Below are 23,044 nucleotides of genomic sequence, written 5' to 3'. Positions count from 1 at the left end.
AGCCCATCCCTGGTTGGGCAAGGATGTTGAGACTCCAAATAATCAAATGAAAGCCTCCGCCATCTTCTGAGAAATGAGACGGTGGCTGAGGTTTGTCAAGATATGAAGCAACACAGTGGGTAAAAATTTAGATATTCTCGAGAAAATCTGCTTCGCTTAAAATGCTAAACAGAAGTGACCTGTCAATAATTGCATTTTCACCTAAGGGTAACATTGGGTGTAAAGGAATTTCTTCAATATCAAATTGCGTTTGTCGATTTTCGTGCGTGAGTGCAAAATATGATTAACTGTTGTTCGTCTCCACATTTTGAACAGACAGGTCTTTTTTTTTGTGATTAGAAAATGTGTAAGCCGCGTGTGGCCTCTACGTAAACGGCAGAGAATTACTTCCTTAAAACGTCCCTGGTGTGCAGATGACTTCCCTTCATCTAAAACTTCATCTAAATAACATGGAAAAAAATGAACACTAAAGAAATGAAAAACAAGAAAGAGGAGAAAAGAAACAGAAATAAAAAATAAAATGAGAAAATAACACATGAAAAACACAATGAAATAAGAAACAAAAATAAAAAACGAAAGGAAAAAATGAAAAATAAAAGGTACAAAACAATGAAAATAAGAAAAGGAACAAAAATTAAAAATAAAATAAAAATAAATAAAATATTATAAATTAATAAATAAATAAAAATAAACAGTGCGCCAGGAAACGCTTTCGCCTTACAGCACTTTAGGAGTTGTCACAGAAGTAGCGGCAGCCTGTAAATTTCTTTTGTTTGTATAAAACTAATGCGTCCGCGTTTCTTTGTATGTTCCTCGGGAAGAGCAAGAATGCATGCACGCTTTTTTCAGTTATTTAGACAACCCTTCGCGTTGCGAAAGCGGAGGCGGCTCAAAGTCGGCCCCGATCTGCCGAAGTCTTGAGCTGACCATTAGCAGGAAAGAAGTTGCGGCCTACGTGACTGGTTTTTTGGTTGTGTTTTACTTTTCTTGCGTTTCCAAGGTCGAAGCCTAGGGCTTCTTTTTAGTTGTGCGCTAATTTTTTTTCCTCCTCCAAGATGGCGGCCATGCAGAGTCAAAGCGTAGGTGCCTACGTGCTCTCGTCGCGCTTTTTGGTGTTTTCTTTTTTTTTCGACGCCGACGCTGTGGCGCCGCGAGTGCTCGCTCGCTAGCGCCCGAGGGCTTTAAAGGGAGACTGAAGCACTTTTTTTGAAAATCCGGCTGGCAGCGGCGACCTATAGTTTTTCATGCTGTATGCTCGAATATCGCATCCAAATAAGGCAAAAACAAGCGCGAATTGCCTTTTTTAGCAGAAATATGCGGCCTGTGCCGCGGGGCACGCCGCGCGGCGCGCCGCCGCCCGTGATTGGTCAAGCGAGGTCGTGACGTCATTTTGAGGACTGGAGAAGCTGCCGATGCGGATCCGGCGCTGCGCTGAGTGCAGATCGCAGCTTTCCGTGGCGTTGTAATAGCGAATATGGCGACTATTTTTTTTTACTGACCTCCAAAGAAAAGGATACTACAGTTTGTTCATTCCACGTATCACCTGAAAGCAAAAAGACACGAGCAAAAAATTCTACGCCTAGCACAAGCATACGCTAGCGTGAAAGACACGTACGCAGATCATGCGTAAAAGGTGCCAGCACAACCTCGGCTGGTATTCTCGGAAAGAAAGGGGTGCGAACAATACTCAAGTCAATTAGCACCACCGGACGCCTCCTGGCTCGCCCGAAAGAGCGTCATCCTAAAGAAAAGCCCCAAAGCGCTGTGTACAAAAAATCCTATTCTCACTACCCGGCGTAGGTTGGGGCAAGAAAGTATTTCAAGGAAACGATGAAGCAGCACAAAGCTGATGTCAAAATTAGCGAAGCGCAGTGGCCAAGCACTGCGAGGCATGTGACCACAGGATATTGAAGGAATCATTGTGCGCTGGAAACCAAGCTAAATACGCGCACAAGGCTGCTGCTTCACTCGTGGCGCGTTCAGCAGATGCCAGAAAATATTAATCGCTGCCTCGGAAACGTTCGCCCTTCCTAGATTTGCAGTTTAGGTTCAGTGAAGTAGTGGCCAACTATATGTGTGTTTAAAAGCCAAGCTAGCTGCAACTCGTTCACTGCCACAACTTGAAGAAGAAACCGACTAAGATTGCGAGACATGATGTTTTTTGCAATAACTTGATTGGCATTCATTTCTCTATTAAATTTGCATCCGAAATCAGAACGTCGAACGCTTTCATTTTAATCGCTTAGATACGATTAAACGAGATGCCGCATATGAAGAGCTTCAATGCTTGCTTGCTTTGCTTTATTGTGTTTTGCTTTGCTTGCTTGCTTGGACACGTCGAACCGAGTACAAAATCACTAACCGAGCCTTGCTGAACACGCCTCAGGTGGTCTGGCCGCACCTATAAGCTGAGAAGAGCAACACATGCTTGAGCATCTATTAGGTTTCTCCAGGGGCGTGTTTCTAGTCAGCATATTTCTGCTTTTAGAACAGGCGCTTCTTCGAAATGGTGACACGCCTCTCATGCGCGAGGAAATGAAAGGAACTGCGTCATGGTTCAGCCGCGACCGAAATCTCCAGAGATCACATTAGGGACAAGCTCTGCATGTAGACGGTCTCACGAAAGTGCTTCGAGCAGAGTACGCTTGCTTTGGTCGGCTTGAATTCTTCGTCACAGCAGCGAGCGCTTGCGCTACGAGCGTATGATCTTGCGGAAAACAGTGGAAGACGACACAGTCGCGGGCGTAGTTGTTCGTGCACACGAAAGCAGAGTAGTACCTCGTGTTGAATCTGATTCTCAAGGTCGGCTGACACGCTTTGTACGTCACAACGCACGCAGTACAAGGAACAACGCATGCAGCACGAGAAACAACGCGCTGAAAGCTCTCTCGGGTGCGCCGAAGCATCCCCGGCTCCTCAACGTGATGTCACGTTGGCCGACATGGACGAGGTTGCCCTCTCCGCTGTTCTCCTCTCCTGCGGTCGCGCGCGGCGCGGGAGATTTAAACATCGCGTTTTTAATTGGTGATTGCGCCACTGTTCTGGACAAAATCGAAAAAATAATTTCACAGACGTGATCAGCAATGACACTACTTCAAGTAAAAATCTAGTTTGGGCGAGTTGGTTCATGATGAAATAAAAACTGGTATGGCGCAAGAAACGGGGACACAGAAGGCACACAAAACACAGGACTGACGCCAACTTGCAACTGGGGTTTATTGCACCAAGCCTGCCTTTTATACCACAACCAAGCGATATCAACGAAAGCGTAAAACGTTGTACATATAAAACGGCAATTCATGCGACCACTGGCAATAAAGTAACGCTGATCATTACAGAATATAATCTAAACAGAGCTTGGGAAGCCAACTTATTTTCTGGCCAGCAGAAACACATCAACCAAGGCAAAAAAGAAACAAGGCACTGGGGCATGACAAGTCTACACTAACGAATTATGAAACGCGTGATGAAGGCGAAAAAGAGCAAAAAATCGGAAGACTATGAGATAAAACAACGTGAAAAAAGATGACCAACAATAACCCGGAAAAAAACATGACCAACAATAACCCGGAAAAACATGACCAACAATAACAATAAAGAGGGATGAAGTCTGAAGATACAGCACCTAGTGTCAAGTGATAAAAACTGAAGATCATTCCTGAAGAACAGTCGTCTTAGCGTCTAAGAATCTAAAATCATAGTCTTCCGATTTTTTGCACTTTTTCGCATTCATCACGCGTTTCATAATTCGTTAGTGTGGACTTGTCATGCCCCAGTGCCTTGTTTCTTTTTTCTTTTTTGCCTTGGTTGATGTGTTTCTGCTGGCCAGAAAATAAGTTGGCTTCCCAAGCTCTGTTTAGATTATATTCTGTAATGATCAGCGTTACTTTATTGCCAGTGGTCGCATGAATTGCCGTTTTATATGTACAACGTTTTATGCTTTCGTTGATATGGCTTGGTTGTGGTATAAAAGGCAGGCTTGGTGCAATAAACCCCAGTTGCAAGTTGGCGTCAGTCCTGTGTTTTATGTGCCTTCTGTGTCCCCGTTTCTTGCGCCATACCAGTTTTTGTTACACTACTTCAAAACCCTAAAAAATTAGCTGATTCGAAAACCGCCTCAGTCTCCCTTTAAAAGGGGGCCGTATGGAAACGAACTTCAGTCCGGTCGTCGGTGGAGACGCTGCCGCCGCGAACTCCCGGGTCTCCGAGCCGCCGCACCGCATCCTCGAAACCGCAAGCTGCCCTGGACAGACGTCGCCTTCGGGGGCCGCACTGACTGCGTGTTTGTGGATGGACGGCAGCCGCGCTTCCCGGTTGACTGTATGTTTGTTCACCTTCTGACTTTTTGATCGACTGTATCTAATTGGCCTCTCACTTGTGTTCTGACCTGTGTAGAAATAGTCAATGTATAACTTAATTCAGTGTGTTTACTACTATGTGCTTTCCGCAGTTGTTTTGTACAATGTAAATTATGTGTCTGTGAAAGCTGCCGCATTGTTCAATCGAAACTATAAACGTTGTTTTGTTATTGTTACCTCTTAACTCGCCTCAGTCTCAGTCACTACGTTTGCTTACCGGATACGCCGGGCATCAAACGGCCACCCCCTCATTGTCCGGACTCGGCGATGATGTCGCGTAGTCACCGAACCCGTGACAATTAACTGGCGTCCGCGACAGGACCTTTGATGCGAAGAGAACGTGGTGAACTGAGAGGGAGACTTGTTGAGGTGTTGAACTGTGCCGACTTTAGAGAGGTGTCGTGTATCAACAGGATTTGCTTTGTGCTGAGCTTGTAGCTGTGTTATTGAAAGTGTGCTTGGAGATAGAAGCATGGATTTGGAAAGGTTGGTAGCTATGGGAAGCCAGTTGGGGCTGAAAAGCACTGAGCTCAGAAAATGGGTCGAAGATAAGCAGCGCGAAGAGCGGGCGTTTGCCCGAGAGAGAGCGGAGCAGGAGCGCGCAGCCGCGGAGCAAAAGCGCGCGGCCGAGGAGGCGGAGCGCGCGGCCGCGAAGGCAGCTGACGAACGTCAGATAGAGATTATGCGTTTGAAAATAGAGCATCTGCGACTAGAGAAAGAGACTAGAGAGAAAGAGCGGGAAAGCCAGCCAACAGAACGCGTGTGCGACGCGATCTGCGGCGTTCCGAATCGGACAGCGAGGGAGCCATTCCTGTCCCGACGCTTGAACAGTCAGAAGCCGAGCGAGATGTGAAGCTTTCTGATGATTTGAAGGCGGATCAACGGAGACAGCTCCGAGAAGTAATTTCAGAACACTCTCGCATCTTCTCCGACGTCCCGGGCAAGACGGACTGGGCCGAGCGCCGGTTAGAGCTCACTACCCGCACTCCGGTCGAGGTAAAACAATACCCACTTCCGTTTTCGACGAGAGATGCCGTAGAAAGAGAGATGCAGCAGATGGAGCGACTGGGAATAATCGAGAAGTCCCAGTCACCCTACAATTCACCGGTCCTCTTGGTGAAGAAACCAGACGGCACGAACCGGCTTTGCATTGATTTCCGACGCTTTAACGACGTCCTGGTTGCCGATTCGGAGCCAATGCCCAGAGCAGACGCGGTCTTCGCTGCAGCTGGAGAGGAGAAATACTTCTCAAAGGTAGACTTTGCCAAAGGATATTTCCAAATCCTATTGACTGAGGAGTCCAAGCCCAAAACGGCGTTTTCAACGACGTCGGGTTTCTTTCTCTTCCGTTTTATGCCGTTCGGCATAAAGACTGCCCCGGCAGTATTTTCAAGATTGATGCAAAGAGTGCTGGAGGGAATTCCCGGAGTGCAGCACTATTATGATGATGTCCTCGTTGCCAGTGCTACGTGGGAGGAGTACCTTTCTTCGCTGAGACAGCTGTTTGCGAGAATCGAGGTGGCCGGCCAGACAGTACGACCAAGCAAATGCGAATTCGGGATGGAAAGCTTGGGATGCAAAGCATCGAGTTCCTCAGGCACCGCATTTACAGAGGTGAGCTGACACCACTCGGGAAAACGCTCGACAAGATACAGGCGGCGCCAACTCCTCGAACAAAGCGTCAGGTACGCGCTTTCCTTGGCTTGTCGGGGTATTACCGCGACTTCATACCCGACTACGCAAGAATAAGCGAGCCCCTCACCCAGCTGACGAGAATGGGAGAGAGGAACGTTGTAAGGTGGACGCCAGCCCATCAGGAAGCCTTCGAAGAGCTCAAGCATCGGGTCTCAAGCCCTCCGATACTACGGCTGCCAGACTTCTCCAAACAGTTTGTGCTGCGTACGGATGCCTCTGCTACCAGCCTTGGCGCGGTACTAATGCAGCGGCATGACGGAACGCTTCACCCGGTGGCATACGTGAGCAGAAAATTGCTCCCCAGGGAAGCAGCATACAGCACAATCGAGAGGGAGTCCTTAGCGTTAGTTTGGGGAATACAGAAGTTTTCCACCTACCTGTATGGGGTACCGTTCTTAGTTCAGACAGACCACCAACCACTGAGCTACATCCAAAGAGCCAAACAGCTAAACAGCAGAGTCCTGCGCTGGAGCTTGCTGCTCCAAGAATATCAGTTCACCATCGAGCATATAAAGGGCAAGGACAATGTCGGTGCTGATTTTCTTAGCAGGCTGTAGATGTGTCGCGCGCTATTAATTTTCGCTATTAATTTATCCAAGTATTATGGTGCATATATACACGCTGACTTGAATTGTGTGCTTGTTTTATATAAGTGGTTGTGTCACGCGCTGTATATCTGTGCACAGGCCTGCTCGCCGACTTCTGGGGGTCTAGAATATTATCGGATAATATTCCGAAAGTGGGGCCCGTGTCACAGAAGTGGCGGCAGCCTGTAAATTTATTTTGTTTGTATAAAACTAATGCGTCCGCGTTTCTTTGTATGTTCCTCGGGAACAGCAAGAATGCATGCACGCTTTTTTCAGTTATTTAGACAACCCCTCGCATTGCGAAAGCGGAGCCGGCTCAAAGTCGGCCCCGATCTGCCGAAGTATTGAGCTGACCATTAGCAGGAAAGAAGTTGCGGCCTACGTGACTGGTTTTTTGGTTGTGTTTTACTTTTTTGCGTTTCCAAGGTCACCGAATCGAGAGTCGAAGCCTAGGGCTTCTTTTTAGTTGTGCGCTAATTTTTTTTCCTCCTCCAAGATGGCGGCCATGCAGAGTCAAAGCGTAGGTGCCTACGTGCTCTCGTCGCGCTTTTTGGTGTTTTGTTTTTTTTCGACGCCGACGCTATGGCGCTGCGAGTGCTCGCTCGCTAGCGCCCGAGGGCTTTAAAAGGGGGCCGCATGGAAACGAACTTCAGGCATATTTGTGGTAGCGTGTGAAAACCCTTATCGATAAAAAAAAAAAAGTGGATCTGTCCTTGCTTCGGCGAGCGCGGCTTCGGCCGCTTATCTGATTTTTTCAGCAGCGTCCGCTCCGGCGGACGCAGTTGTTGCTGCGACGCGCGTCTTGTCTTTCCTTTTTCTCTTTGCTCTGATCTCTTACCTCACCTCTATCTGCACGTGGCAGCGGTGGTGGCTTGGCTCGAGCCAGTAGCAGGCCCGTGCAATTTCCTTTTCATCCTTCTCTCAGTCACAACAACAACAACAACGAACTTCAGTCCGCTCGTCGGTGGAGACGCTGCCGCCGCGAACTCCCGGGTCTCCGAGCCGCCGCACGAGCATCCTCGAAACCGCAAGCTGCCCTGGACGGACGTCGCCTTCGGGGGCCGCACTGATTGCGTGTTTGTGGATGAACTGCAGCCGCGCTTCCCGGTTGACTGTATGTTTGTTCACCTTCTGACTTTTTGATCGACTGTATCTAATTGGCCTCTCACTTGTGTTCTGGCCTGTGTAGAAATATTCAATGTATAACTTAATTAAGTGTGTTTACTACTATGTGCTTTCCGCAATTGTTTTGTAGAATGTAAATTGTTTTGTAGAATGTAAAATGTGTCTGTGAAAGCTGCCGCATTGTTCAATCGAAACTATAAACGTTGTTTTGTTGTTGTTACCTCTTAACTCGCCTCAGGCTCAGTCACTACGTTTGCTTACCGGATACGCCGGGCATCAAACGGCCACCCCCTCATTGTCCGGACTCGGTGATGATGTCGCGTAGTCACCGAACCCGTGACAAGAGCCAAAGTTCCCCCCGAATTTTTTCATTACCCAGGTTAATTATTCCCTGTATTCTCAACGCACTAGCAATCGGTGCTTGCTGCTCAACCCATGCCCGCATGTTCTGTTGTTATTGGGTGTTGACAACAAACTACATGTGAAGAAGAAATGCTGCGGTTATTGTCCACAAACTGATCGTGTGCGGCAAATTGAGCCCGTCCTGACATCATCTACACATGCCAACGACACAGGAGGCTCTTGCACCTCGTCCGTTCTCGGTGATTAGAGATCAGTGGTCGTTGACACAAAATGTACTAGTGATCTCAATTCCTTTTCACAAATATTGCAAGCCTCTTCAATAAACGCGACGCCCTATCCACCCTGATAGCCCTGCCGATGTGATTACTATTGTTACGTTACAAGACACTGCTAGCCTGTGGGCCAGAGATCCGGAAAATGTTTGTGCCGCGAGCGTTCGGACCTTTACTCGGCATCGCAGGGTGGCGGCCTCTTCACGGACGCGGGGCTCATGTTCGGCGTTCGAAAACGCGAACGCAAATGCCACAGGGACGCGAACGCGTGGACACGGCGTTCGAGAGCGCGACCGTCAGCGCAGAGGGACGCTTCCTCCCGTGAACGCGCTGCTTGGTCACGTGGGCACTGCGTTTGAGGGAGCAGCAGTGAACGCATGAGAGACAACGAGAGGAGTCGTCCTCCAGCAGCGGAAGAGAGCAGCTGCTCAGGGAGCCAGCCTGTACCTTCCAAGGGCCTGGGGCCCTCTTTTCTTTTGAATCAAAATCTTTTATTAAAGACCCATTTCCCAGCCTTCACCGAGTCCACAGCCCGTACCTCGCAACAAACTGGTGGCAGCGGTGGGATAAGGACAAGGCTGATGGACAGCTGCTGACGAGAGAGCGCCTTCGAGGATCCGGGATCAACGGAGCTCCGCTACGTGGCTCAGGGAGTCACCTTCGTCGCAGCGCATCATGAAGGCCAGGTGTGAAGAAAGCCGCTCAAAGGAAACCTCGACGATCTGGGATCGCCGGACTTGCTGCATGGTGTAGCTTCTTTGGCGGCGGGATAAGGACAAGGCTGGTGGACGCCTGCTGACGAGAGAGCGTCTTCGAGGATCAGGGATCAACGGAGCGCCGCTATGTGGCTCAGGGAGTCACCTTCGTCGCAGCGCAGTGTGAAGGCCTGGAGAGAAGACAACCGCTTAAGGCAACCTCGACAATCTGGGATCGACCAGGCTGCATGATGGTGTAGCTTCTTTGGCGGAGGGATATGGACAAGGCTAGTGGACGCCTGCTGACGAGAGAGCGCCTTCAAAGATCCGGGATCAATGGAGCTCCGCTAAGTGGCTCAGGGAGCCACCTTCGTCGCAGCGCAGCGTGAAGCCTTGGCGTGAAGACAACCGCTAAAAGGATATCTCGACGATCTGGGATCGCAGGACTTGGCAGTTCCTGTCTTCGGAAGACACGGTGGCCATCGAGGGCTCCTGGTTGCGTGAGTGCCGAAGCGACTACGTATTGCCAGAGGATTTAGAACTGGGTTCTATCTGAGCAATCGACTGTATTTATTCACCACAGGGTGTGTGATTAGTTTGCAGATTTTGTAGTCCGCTCTCGCCAACCATGGATTTAAAGAAATTGACTAAAGACGAATTGCTGCTCTTGGCAGCTGAACTTTGTTTAGAAGTAAAGCAACGTACGCGGAAGCCAGAGATTCGCCATAAAATTGAAGAGGAGTAGTTTTAAGAGGTCGAGATAACTGATGCTTGGGAAAAGATATGCCGAGTGCAGAAGGAAAATGAGCGGAAAAGAATAGAAGAGCAACGGGTAGCGGCAGAGCAAGGGAAGCGGGAAATAGAGGAACAGGAGCGGGAGTTGAAAAGATTGCAGCTTGAAGTTGAGATGCTACGAGAAGCAGTCAAGAATGAAGGATGCGTAACTTCGGCAAAAGTGGAGAAGGCTGACGAGCGTGAAAGGCAGAAAGAGAAAGAAAAGAAACAGGCGGAGTTGGAAGCAGAGAGAGAGAACAAAAAGATTGAGCTCGAAATCGAGAAGACAAGGCTCGAACGCGCAAGGTTAGAACGGGGTGAAAGTGCCGTCACACCTCAGGGAGGTAATGTTAAGATGACGAACTTGCTTCAGCCGTACAAAGGCGATGACATTGCTCTCTACCTCGTCAATTTCGAAAGGATGTGCGAGAGACAGTCCATTAGCCGCGACATATGGCCAGAAAAGTTGATGGCGTTGCTCCCGGGAGAAGCTTCACAGGTTGTGGCTCGCTTGAGTTCTAGTGAAGCGGGTAACTATGATCTGGCGAAATCAAGCCTGCTCGCGAAGTACATGATCTCAACAGAAGAGTTCAGGAGGAGATTTCGGACATCCAGAAAAAAGCAGAATGAAAGTTTTCTGGAATTTGCGTGCACTTTAAACGACAACCTGACACAATGGGTAAAAGGCTCAAAGGCAGGGGACGATTTCAAGAAGCTTAAAGGAAAGGAACGCCAGACCGCGCCCGAGTTGGATAAGCGTGACGCCACGAGAAAGAAGTTTGTTCGGGCGTCCAAGCGGCAAGGGCGTGAAAAAGTAGATGTGCCTCAATCTATAAGTTCCGAAAGTGAAACGGAGGGTAGCCTTGAGAAGTGTGCACAAAACAGTGCGGAACGGTCCCACCGCAGGGTGGATGGCAAAGATGAGCTAGGCGAGCTCAAAGGCAGTCAAGCAGACGCGCAAACACCAAAGGACAATCTTCAGAGGTACGAGTCGCATAACCCAGAGGCAGTGAAACGTCCGGCGGTCATTTGCGTGGAGTTGGTGCGTAGCTGCGACGCCAACGAGATAGTTGCTCGTCAACCCGGTGAGAAGTGTACCCTTAGTGAGTGTGGGAAACCTAAGGAGTCGGTTGTTGGTCCCGAGGTGCACGCGGGAGGCTCGCAGCAAAGAGAAGAGATGAACGCACCACTACTGGAGCAAAAACAAATGAAGGGCTGTTATCTTGAGTTGGCAGAGCTATCTGTCACTGATATAATGAAAGATGGTGTTGTCTTAAAGCTTAAAAAAAAGAACCGCATGCGTGTCAGAAAGCAGGTTCTGAGCGTGCGACGCGGGCGGATAGGTCAGACAACAAACCCCCCCAAAATGCCAGGAAGTTGTTGTCTAAAGGCGAAAGTGGCAGTAAGGCCACAAAAAGGCCGCGACATGTAAAAGTAGCGCAGTTGTGTTGTCTGAAGACAAGTGCAGTTGGGATGAGAGTGAGTCGACCTGCTAGAAACAGGACATTGGCTTCTCGAAAACACGAGAATAAAAATAACATTAAAGAACCCTGACTGCACATACACTCAACCGAGAGATTCTTTGAAAAAGTGTGGGATGATCGCCCGGAAAAGACGACGTCGAAAGCCACCACAGCAGGTTTGTGGCGTCAGGCTACAAGAAAAGGCACGGGGAACTCGTTTGCGTCTGCCGTGTCGGTAGACGGGTCAGAAAGGGAATAGTGCAGCCGGCTCAAAGTGTGAAAGGGGGACAGACAGTCGCCTTGCTGGCAGGCCATTGTTATATAGCAGTGTTCGGCACTGCACGCGCTATCGAGGCTTTCACAGTGTCTGGACAGGGCACAGAGACAGACAGTGGCCGAGGTATGTCCAACGCTAGAGTTGACTGCGTTCGTCGCGCTTCCTCAGCTGAAGTGGTCAGACGGACGCGACCCCGAAGGGCACGGCTGAAATGTTAATCCCTGAGCACAAATGAGTTTGAAGTTTAAACTTTGTTTTATATACATCATAGATGTGGGTAGGTCCGGGTAAAAAGTGATCGCAAATCACTTGAGGGACCCCCGGACCCCCCTTTACATGGCATACAGCAACAAACATCGGAAGATGGTCAAACGCTAGAGACAAAAACTTTTTACACAGACACAGTTATACATACAATATATTTTATGCATCATAAAAAAAGAATATACTTAGCAACGTTTTGTTGCTTATTTAAACGCAGCTTTAATTTCGCGCAAGCTGCTTTTGGAAATATCGATATTCATGGATTGTAATTGGTTTAATAAGTATGGCATATTGTATCGTAGCATCTGATTGCCGTAGTTGGTGCGACAAAAAGGAATAGACCATTTTTCTGTATTGCGCAGGGTATAAGCCGGCAGTTTGATTGAGGCAGGTCAAGACTAGAAACGCTCGATTATTATATTGTAGCGATTTCTTGTATCTGGTTGCTAAGTAATATCGGTACAAGCTATGGACTGGTATAATCTGGTAGTGTGAAAATAAGTGATCAGTAGGGGCATGGTAGTCAGCATTGGCAATGTAACGGACAGCTTTCTTTTGCAGCATGTAAATTTTATGCATATTTGTTCCTGTTGTAGTGCCCCACACCAAAAAACAGTAGTTTAAATGTGACAAAAAAATGGCGTTATATATCTTTAGCTTGACTGACACAGGAAGGAAGTTTCGAAATTTAGCGAGAATACCAACACACCGCGACAGATGAGCGATGACAGAATCAACTTGGGCGTTCCAGCTCATGTGATTGTGGAAAAGTATTCCTAGTGTTTTAATCATGTCTTTGAATTCTATGTTGGTGCTCCCAAGCTTTATGTCGAAGTTCTGAATAATTGCTGATTGCCTAGCATGAAAAAGTACGGCTTTAGTTTTTTCATTATTTAAAAGTAGTACATTATTTTCACTCCAGGTTTTTAATCTATTCATTGCGTCATTTATAATTGGAAGGAGAAGCTGTATTGAGGTGCCTTGAAAAAATAAACTTGTGTCATCTGCGTAAATGACATATTTTGGCTTATTTCGGTGGTCCAGCAGTGAAAGAACAGTTCACAATTAGTGCGAGGTGCTGGAAGCGCTGAAGGTATACGTCTACGTGCGGCAGATAGTGTCAACTGATCCCGACCATGAGGGAGAAATAACTAGAAGAATACGAATGGAGTGGAGCGTACATGGCAGGTTCTCTCAGATCAGGAGTGGCACTTTACCAATATTATTAAATCAAGCTTAGTTAAAGCACCGATCTATGGAAAGAAAAACTACGTTACTTCCTAATGCGAAATTTGAGCGGAGCTCGTCAGCTGTCTCAGCTTTTCGATAGATTGAGGATGAAAATTCGAGCAAGACATGTATGTACAAATACAGAGAACTTGTTATTTTTCACACATATTCTTTCTTCAAGAAACACTCCGCTAACAGTTCTTGATTGTCATGAAGGAAGCTTTGTGGACGGAGAAAAAATTCAGGGGGCACTTTGACTGTCTAAAGTGCGTAGAGGCGAAAGCGTTTTCCGCACCACTTTGCCTATGCGACACTGGTGACGTCACCACTGGATGACGTCACACATAATTGATGACGAAGTAATGACAAATTACTAATTAATGACTAATTACTCATTAATCACTCAGCACTAGTTGACTGCTAATTAATGGCGCTTAAGCTTCGCCTTGAGGAGTGGAACGCGACAGCGTGTTGTAGCGCTGCCAGGGAATCTACGGAACGCCACCATCCGTTCGGCGCGATACCTTGCCCTTTGAACGCAATGCTTTTCGAGGAAAGGAAATGGCGCTGTAATTCTCACTCATCTTGGTGGACACCTTAACCGCACCGTACAGGAAGGGAGGAAGTGGCAGTGAAAGAAGAAAGAGGGGCCATAATGAAGAAACTGAAATCTGTATTTGAGGACAGGAAATTACGCAGTAACTGTCTCACATATTTCGGTGGACACCCGTCAAAACGCGGACACATCTGTCGGCACGGCTGCCGACACGGCTGCCGACACGGATTGCTAAAGAGAGCATGAGGCATTAAAGGCTTTCGCCTTAATAGATGGATATATGTTGGACTTGCAGCTCCAATGCCTTGTTCTCAAAGACGAGGTCTGCGCAAGTATTTCGCGAGGTTGTCACAGCTGTGGCAACCGCTACGAGAGAGGTGAACGGGATGTTCTCCCGCATAAGTGGTAACAAATTCCCGCTTGTCTTTATATCTACATTAAAGTCCTCACCCGCCCTGCCACCCTGGCAGGTGGCAGCGTTTCTGGCACAACGTTGTCAATGCCAAAGCATGCAGCGCACATCTGTCACTACCGCCACGCAGCTAAAGCATGATTGAGGTGCCCACTGTTCCAAGATGGCAGTTATGCGCCTTACCTCTGGTGCAGATGTTCACCGAGCTGTGTGAGACAAGAACTGCGCATTTCCTTACCACACAAAGCAATTTACAAATTTTATCCTCTACTTTCTAAGCCCCCGCTCTATTGCTTTCGCAGCTGTGGGAGACAAATACTCCGCATTTCCTTTCCTAAAAAAATACCGAAGACGTTCTTGGCGAAAGCCTTGTGGTCAACCCACTGCTGCTTCCCCGAACCGCTTGGCGCGGAATCAATGGGCCGCTTCGGAGCCATGCGTCTCACTCCATCGACTGCAACGAGACGTCTGGCGAAGAAGATGGAGCGGCAGCTGCTACTGTCGACGCGCGCGCTCGTTCTACCAAGGTAGATATACCATGGTAGCGAAGGCTCCATAGACGCCCATTGGTCTAAAACATGGCGGCTCATGGGGGCACCCCAGCGCCACTAATTTGGGGGGCAAACTACGTATGAGTGACGTTGAATGACGTCACGCATACCTACGCCTTTGGCGCGAATTATGAAGTGGTCTTTTTATAGAACCCGCATTTTCGAGCCGGTATCGCTTTAAGGTTGCCTTTCAGTGCGCACCAACCTTTGCCAGTCAAATGTGCTCGAGTTCGTGCTAGTTATGGCCTTGTTAATGTGCAATTGGGAACCCAATGAAAGTGACTGGCAAAGAAGGCAGCACAGAAAGGCAGCAACACTTGCAGACGCTGGGTAAGAATGCATGATTCGTAGTGGAAACCTTGGTGGAAATGCTGGTGCTAGTACTTTTGAGTATATCAAGGTATGATGCACAAAGCACAGGCTCAAGTGCACAGTTTGCAATACAGTGCACGGCAAGTATGGTTTTCATATTCATGGTTTATTACAGCAACCAAACAAATACAGCGATAAAGCACACCAACAAAAAATGCGCGTCACAGGCAGCTCAAGCAGTAGTTTTTTTAAGCTGGCTATTGATCTCAATGGTCACAGTGCGGTTAGGAAAAAGCCCTTAAGTTCCACGAACGCTGCCAGGTAGGAAATTGAAAAGTATAGAAAACAATGCTACGACAGCTTCCATTGAGGCAAACGTGACATGACATAGTACGCGCATCAACACATAGACCATGCAGCCCACAGGGATTACTCTTCACATTTCATTTCTTCAACTGAAAGAATACAGCAGCTATGTTCACACCTGCATGACAGTATTAACAAGTTTTAGCATCAACAAATCTGCTCAACGCTAGAGCATTACACCATACATAGGGCCTGCGCACAACCTCAACAGCTCCTTCTTGTCGCTAACCGAAGTAATTTGAAGCAATTCTAATCAAACCAAAATATGCATGAAGTGCAGTTTAAAGTGAAGTGCAGGGATATTCAATACAGCCACTCCTTCCTCGAGTAGGCACAACATCGAGACGCAGCCATCCTGGCCGCAGATACACAAACAGTTCGAAGTGCTTGGAAGAAACCCTCAGGTCTCGCAGCTGGCACGGCGTCTTCTCCAGGCTGAGGTTGCGGCAGAACTCCAACCACGTTTTGCACCTGGACATGAAGCAGCATACACGTTATACAACTGCACCCAAATGAATACCATATACTCCAAACGTCAATACGCCAAGATTCCTTTCACCTAAATGCAGTACGTTATAACTATGGCAGAAAATGCTCGCTCAAGCCTCCGCGCCTCAGAGTGCGGTTAAGCTCACCTGATACCACGCGGCTAGCTACTTTTCTATGCTCAAAGAGTGACGAGAGCGATGCAGCAAAATGAGTCTAAAACTACATTGACGGTCATGTATACGTAGAACGGCAATAACTACTGCTGGGTGAATTCAGTTAAGGCACAGTCAATGCGGCGCACATACACATGGTTGAGTTTCGATACTGTCAGTTGCGAGGGGATCCTCAAATTCGCTTCACGGTGCTGCAAAACCCATTAATGTCATGCTCAGAGCTGTTAGGCAACGCAGTTGGTTTTAAATTGAACATGCGGCAAGTCAATTTACTAAAACATCCCGATAACATGAAGCCAAGTGCGTATGAAACGGTTACAGCTACGAATGGGCGCGGAAAGCCCGACAAAAGCATATCTAGAGCAGACGAAAACGGCAATAGCTCACCTGCGAAAGTCCAGAGGGAAGCGGTGCAGGCTTGGTAAGACACCCACGGTACAACCCACGCTGTCACAATGTGCCACGGAGCAAGGTTTCTTCACATGCCGCAACCTCATCTTGAAATGCAGAGCTAAGCGCTTGAAACGATGAGCGCGAAGCCTCGGGAAAAGGTTTCGCACTGGCCGTACACCGAAGGAAACGCTGCAGCGGTGCAGCGGGGTGCAGATCTTGCCAAACGGTGACAGAGAAGCGACGGGCAAGGACGACAAAAACTTCTTAAAGGTGCCATTTCGAGACCGGCGAGCTTAATTTGCACGCTTTCCAAGGCGCGCCATAGCAGGCAGCTGGAGATAAGAAATCGCTTCGTAAGCTCCCGCAGCCACTGTGGTCAAGGGGGGCCGGGTACCGAAACAAGGCCTGCAAAATCGCGCTGGAAATGCACAGAGGGCGCAACAAGAGCGTTGCAAAAATTACAAAATTCGGCTTAATATGTTTTGCTAAAATAGTTTATCTATTTTATAAAACGTGGCATTAAAATATTCATTTGTTTTTGTTGTTTTATAGCATTTTTCTTTGTGCTTTTGAATTTCATTATATAAGTGTTTCGGCCGCCCAAAGTGGCTGTGCTGCAGTCGCGCTAGACCGTTTTTGGGCCCAGCCTTCGCCACCATTCTACATCCACCTTGGTTCTACCGCTACTGTGTGACATCACAGTTGCTATGCGCAGCTACGCTCGCAACTGGAGCGGCGGTTGCTAAGGAGGGGAGGAGGTTGCAATTTTACGCTCTCCTTTCCAAGCTCCCGCTCCATTGCTTTCACAGCTTAAAGGGTGTCCACTGCTAGTTACAACGGACAACAGCGACGGCAACGGCAACGGCGACGACGATGCCGCGAAACGCAGAAACGGGCGCCAGAGAGCTGCGCTCTAAAATGATGGGCGCAACATTAAGAGACCGGAAGCGGCCAGTGTGGATGAGGGAACAAACGTGGGATATTGACATCTTATAGTGAGAATAAAAAGGAAGAAATGGGCTTTGGCGAGGAATGTAATGCGGAGGCAATATGACCGATGGTCCTTAAGGGTAACTGAGTGTATTGAAAGAGAAGGCAAACGTAGCAGGGGACGGCAGAAAGTTCGGCGGGCGGATGAGATTAAGAAGTTTGCGGGGATAGGTTGGCCGCAGCCAGGATGATGATGAGTAGCAATGACCATCATGATGGCAACTCTGGCCGCCAACATTTCTTGGTCAAGGCGTCCCGTCATTAGGGGTGGAATAACGTAAATATGAATTTACGAGGGCCCAAACAAAATGCGATTTGCAACCACAAAATGAAAACGTGACGCAACGTTTCACCGAGTATGATAGAAAGGAAATGCCAGCGGACGTTTAGGAAAAACGTCGCAAAGATGCAGCTTTTGCGGAGAGTATCTGCTCAGTTAGAAACATTCTAGTGGATAGCTCAGCACATGGTATGGCGGAACGGGCAAGTGTGACTCCTCCTCTCAACTGTCGGCTTCTTCCTGTTATACTCTATGTTAATCCGTGATGCTGTCTGTAATTGACAAGCCATTCAGTGTCGGCTTTAAGAGGTGAAAAGTTAAGGTTCCATCTGAACCTACCTCTGGTTGCTGTACACTCTCTCTTCAAAGTCTGCGAAAGGAGCATCGATGAACGTCTCACTGCAATTCTTGATTCCTGGCGAGTCGTCGCAGACGATGGGCCGTACACGAGCTGGCAGATAGGAAAAAATTTGCGAAGGTTACGCTTGTTTCATGACATTCAGTAGCATTCAAGCCTCACGAATTCAATCAGAAGCTGACGTCTGTGCTCGGTTTCGTGGGAAGTCTATCCCATGCTCGCTCAGCTCAGCTACTGCTGCGTCTTTTCACCGTTCGCGCATTCGCTGCCGGCCACGGGTAAGAAACTCTACTTAGGCTTAGTTTAGACATTAGCGCACCTAGTGGCTTGAGTGGTGGGGGGGAGGCAGATGAGGAAAGGCGGGGAGATTAACGAGCAGATGAAACCAGTTTGCTGGAGAGCTTTGTTTTTGAAAGCTAAAGCCTTCAATAACTGACAAAGGCTTTCACTCCAGCTCACGTTCTGAGAGCAGCTAAGGAAACGTATTAAAAAAAGATTTGTCAAGATGACTTCGCAACGCTAATACAAATCGTAAATAGCCAACTTCTTCACATGAAATTTCGGTCACATAGGAACACAGAAGCCAAAATAATCTGCAATAACAAATCTAATGGCTAAGACTAACATAAAATTGTAATTGCTTGGCCGAACCCAAAATCAATGATTACGTAAAAATATGCGAAAATTGGGAATAATAGTATAGGTTTTGTTTTAGAAAACTGGTAGGGTGGCACTCTCAGCAATTGTACAGGAACATTGTGCATGTTGAAGTGAAATGACGGGCTAGTAGGTCTTGGTACGTCGAATGCATTTTTTTCAGCGTGAAATACAAATGACAAAGAAGGAAAAGGTACAATATACGTATTCAGGTAAAACAAAGCAGGATGAATAGTATACCAGGTGTCCCAGCTAAATGTAACCAAGCGTTTAGAAAACACGGGATGTCCTAGCCGTCTGAAACCAAATGAGGGTTGTTTAAAGTCGCGTGACCTAGTGTGCAGTATTTTTTTCGTTCTTCAAGGTTGGCTAATTAGTTCAGATTATTTAACTTTTTAATTATTGACTTGAGGAACGAAGTGTCAATGCAAAAGTTGTAGATCGCATTGAGAAACATCTTGCTGAGACATTTGCAGCAAAGTAATATTTACGTAATGTAGTTTTTTTACTGGCCTTTAACAATAACCCGTACGATAAGAAAAAGCTTCCACATGACAACTGTGCCACTTCAACGTCCCAAGACGCGCCTTAAAAAATAAAATCCGTTTTTTCTGAAGTCCTCTCCTCGATGACACATCGGGTGCACATTAGGGCAGAGAAGTGAGCGAGCAGCTGGTCACGTGATAACTTTCTTTTAAGGCCATTGAATGAAGCTGTGTAAATCGTAACTTGACGTAAACAGCACCACTAGCGGTTTTTCGAGGCGACCTAAAACTTTTTCATTGACACTTTCTTCCTGAAGTCAATAATTAAAAAGTTAGCTAATTAACCTAACTGATTAATTAACCTTGAAAAGCGAAAAAAATATTTAAGACTAGGCCACGCGGCTTAGAACAACCCTCAGTTGGTTTCACGGGACTAAGACACTTCGCCTTTTTTAAAAGTTTGGTTATATTTAGCTGGGACACCCGGTATAAATTGTACAGATTCAACATCATGATTTTAAGCTGGGGGTTTAAGAAACTTCTCGGTGCCTGGTTTGTTAGATTTGCCGAGCATCTCAATACTGGTCAGCAAAAAAAGGTATCTGGCAGTCTATACGTTGCCAGCCGCAGTTTGTTCTTATGGCAGGTGTCCTCATTCCTCTACAAGGAGAATACTGTGAAATTGGCGTTGGTATTGTAGTTATATAGAGCTTACTCATCGTAATGTACTGTAAGAGTTTGTCAGAATAGACCTTGTTTGCTCTGATTAACAAGTATTTTCCGAAAAGCGGACTTGTGTGAAGATGAGGTTTGCCGTATAAGTTATAAAATATTCTCAAGGTCTACGTCTTTAATTAAACTATCTTAATCAAATTTTGAGCTGTTGTAGTTTCGCTGACCAGTGTGCAGTAGGAAAGCCACGAGTAGAACAGAGTGTAATCGAACTTTTAGTACGAAAACACTATTCCGAAGGATTAACTCCGAGCATGATCTTGCGTTGCTTGTCCCAAGAGAAATAACTAAACAAAAATATATCAAATAATTATTGGCAAGTGGGAGTGAACCCTTTCCGACGACCACATCAGCTTTGCTGTCAAATGCCTTAGAGCACCGGGCTCGCCGCAGTTTTTGTGTTCTTTATTGCGGGGAAGTAGTGCTGAAAAGAAAATCCGAGTACGCTTAAGCCACAAAACAACAGGCTGAGCAATGCGATCCCTCCATACCCCTGTACGTCCGCAGCTTCCCTTACACAAAGAGCCTGGGATGAACATACATGCATCTAGACAAGGGAGCCAGCTAGACGGCTCCTCCAGGACAGCGCACCTAAATGCAGCCAAGCGAACTGCTCACGTAACAGAAATTTGGCTGAGTGCGGTGAGTCGACCTGGCGGTCTGCCATACGACTGTTCGAGAGACTAAACAGTCCCGTAAACATAAATAGATCATATAGCATTGCACATTTCTTTTTCAACAGGCTAAAAGCGGAGTCCAGAGTTCGACGAAAACTCGTCTGGCGAGGAAATGACATCCTTCTAAATAAACCTAACACTCGCAAAGAAATTGAAGAACAACAGGGTAAAAACAAATCTGTTTTTACCCTGTTCTTCAATTTCTTGGCGAGTGTTAGGTTTATTTTGAAGGAGGCTAAAAGCGGATACCGTAGGCTGTGCTTTCAATGCTCTTCTTAAGTGTTCTCTTTAATAATATCCCAGAGGAACACAACATCTTTGCACAGATTACAACAGTGGTGAAGGATCTCTAGCGCATTGGTCACGCGGCAGTCAGCGTCCATGGTGCAGACATCTCCTTAGCATGAAGCCATGCCTTGATAGGCAGAGTCGACGAGTGCAGTTTAACGAAGAATGCTTTCGGCAGCAGGAGAAACACACATTCACTAACACAGTTTAGAATACTGGTGTCAACAAACTGCAGATCAGATTGCCGATGCAACGGTACATAAACAAACACTCCCGTACACCGAAGCAATGACAACAAAATTTCAAAACTTTCATAAAAAATCGTTAAGATACATCTGTAATTCCGACAAGTGGAAAACATCACCGGCTGTTATTTTAGATAAAGCAAAACATAGAAACACTGCGGGAAGAAAACGCGCGATAGACTTTACAGTCCATACATCTTATCTACCACAAAAAGCTAAACTAAACAGAGATTGCGCCCAACACGATCCGAAGATTATAAGCGGCTTGAAGACTTTGCTTGCTGGGATGACGGTTTCAAGAAATCCTTCTTCCCTCGGACCATTCGAAAATGGAATAGCCTGAGCCGAGATGACACGAAGAGCTCAATGCTCTAGTTGTTTTGTGGTATGCTTTAAAAACAATTTTTTTTCTAGAAATATGATATTTTCTTATCTTCACATTTTCTTTTCATTAATGTCTTCAAATGTTTGACCTTGAAATCTCTACCATTCCTTACTCTGCCTGGGAAATCTCACGATTTTTCTTGTTTTTTTTATGCGCGTGCAATTCAGCGTTCATTAACTCTCTATAAATAGTCCTACACATGATAACACACGCCCCTTTTGTGCCTATATGTTGTCACTGCAGTGTAATACCCTTTTATATATACTTTGCGAGTATAACTCGTGTAAAAATCGTGACTCAGCATGTGTGCTGGAGGTGCGCAGCAACCTTTGTTCCTTTTTCTGTTTTGTTTATTATTGTTGCCTAGGGTGATACTTTGGCTTCAAGTATGGTTTTCTTAGCTTTCAGTTATCCGTTTTCTTTTATATTAATGCGTTGTTAGTTTGTTCCTTTCAATGCTTATTTCTTTCAATACTCACTCCTCCCAAACTGTCTTGAATAAAATATTCAAATAAATGAAATAAATAAACATTTCTGCCCTCCTGCAGCAAATGACAAGTGCTAGAAAGCTGAGTTGAACCCCAGGCCTCTTGGTGATAATAAATTTCAGCACTCGTAAAATTACCAGCCATGATTAAGCCCCATGCATTTGCCAGAATGTCATTCTACATTTTAAGTGGAGTGCCCAAAAATAAACAGTGGTTTAATTGAGAGAGCGTGCCATCTCCATTTCTTGGCAGACTTTCTATAGTAATCCCTTTTAAGGTGACAGGTACAGTCTCTTATAAGCACGGCTGCCGAAGAGCCCCAAATAAATGTCTAGACAAGTTTATTGGCAGTGCCGAAATTACTGGCTTCAGGGCAGCTCTTTCGTCATAAGAGATTTATCCCATTTGATTTATCCCAGCCTGGATTTCTGCTACATTTTGCGGTCTTCAGCCTGACGCACCGATAGGCGTATCAAGTTTATCCGTACGACTGCACCGAAATCCACCGCCTATTGGTGTTATCGACGGAATCACCTGAAAGCGAACTTTTCGACTGGTGTCGTGCCGCGGAACATTTCATTTCTGGCAGCGGTGCCAGCGACGGAGGGACGTGGCCTGATTCCTCGTCTGTTTCTACCTTTTTACAGGTTGGTAGTATTGTTTTTGGCACATTGCGAGCGGTTCTCGCTTTTCTTTTTATCCCCTCTGCTGCAAATCCGCTGACAGTGCGTTTTTACTTTTTGCTGTTGACTTGTCGAACTCCGTTTTGAAAGTGATCATTTCATTATGCCAACTGACAATGATGCAGTATGCCTGGCCTGCAATGTACTGCTCCCAGAGACTGGGTTCCCAAAATGTACGGAGTGTAATCATGGGTACCACACAGGAAAATGTTCTGGAGTGACCGAGGCGATGTTGAAATCAAAGAAAGGTTCCCATAATGATCCATGGAAGTGCCCTACTTGTAGTACTGCAAGACTGCGTGGTGGCAGCACAAAGAAATTATGCCACGAGCTTGATGTTCAAACCGCACTTGCCAACATTATCACTAAGCTTGAGTCACTTGGGCCCCGGTCGCAGAAGGTTGACAACATTGAATCTTCT

At 46.8% G+C, this 23,044-nt stretch overlaps 2 protein-coding genes across 4 annotated transcripts in view; one reads left to right on the top strand and one right to left on the bottom strand.

Annotated features, from left to right (window-relative positions):
• LOC149325871 (uncharacterized) overlaps window positions 1–23,044 on the bottom strand; it is a 141,979-nt gene that overhangs the window by 92,353 nt on the left and 26,582 nt on the right. For 2 of the 3 annotated variants that reach the window (XM_089563887.1, XM_089563884.1), the window contains exon 4: window positions 17,965–18,076. The exons of the other annotated variant lie outside the window; for it this stretch is intronic. In XM_089563887.1, coding sequence (XP_089420013.1) covers window positions 17,965–18,076 — 112 coding nt within the window. The remainder of the gene's footprint in view (window positions 1–17,964; window positions 18,077–23,044) is intronic. 3 annotated transcript variants of the gene reach the window in all.
• The window catches only part of LOC149325870 (uncharacterized), a 78,489-nt gene continuing 64,995 nt past the window's right edge, over window positions 9,551–23,044 (top strand). The window contains exon 1 of the mRNA XM_089563891.1: window positions 9,551–9,595. The gene's annotated coding sequence lies outside the window, so the exon portion shown is untranslated. The remainder of the gene's footprint in view (window positions 9,596–23,044) is intronic.

The sequence above is a fragment of the Amblyomma mixtum genome, chromosome 10 (genome assembly GCF_055824585.1).
Source record: "Amblyomma mixtum isolate Tamu chromosome 10, ASM5582458v1, whole genome shotgun sequence".
NCBI lineage: Eukaryota > Metazoa > Arthropoda > Arachnida > Ixodida > Ixodidae > Amblyomma > Amblyomma mixtum.
Note: the sequence above shows the minus strand (reverse complement) of the source record. Positions and strands in the feature narration are given on the sequence as shown.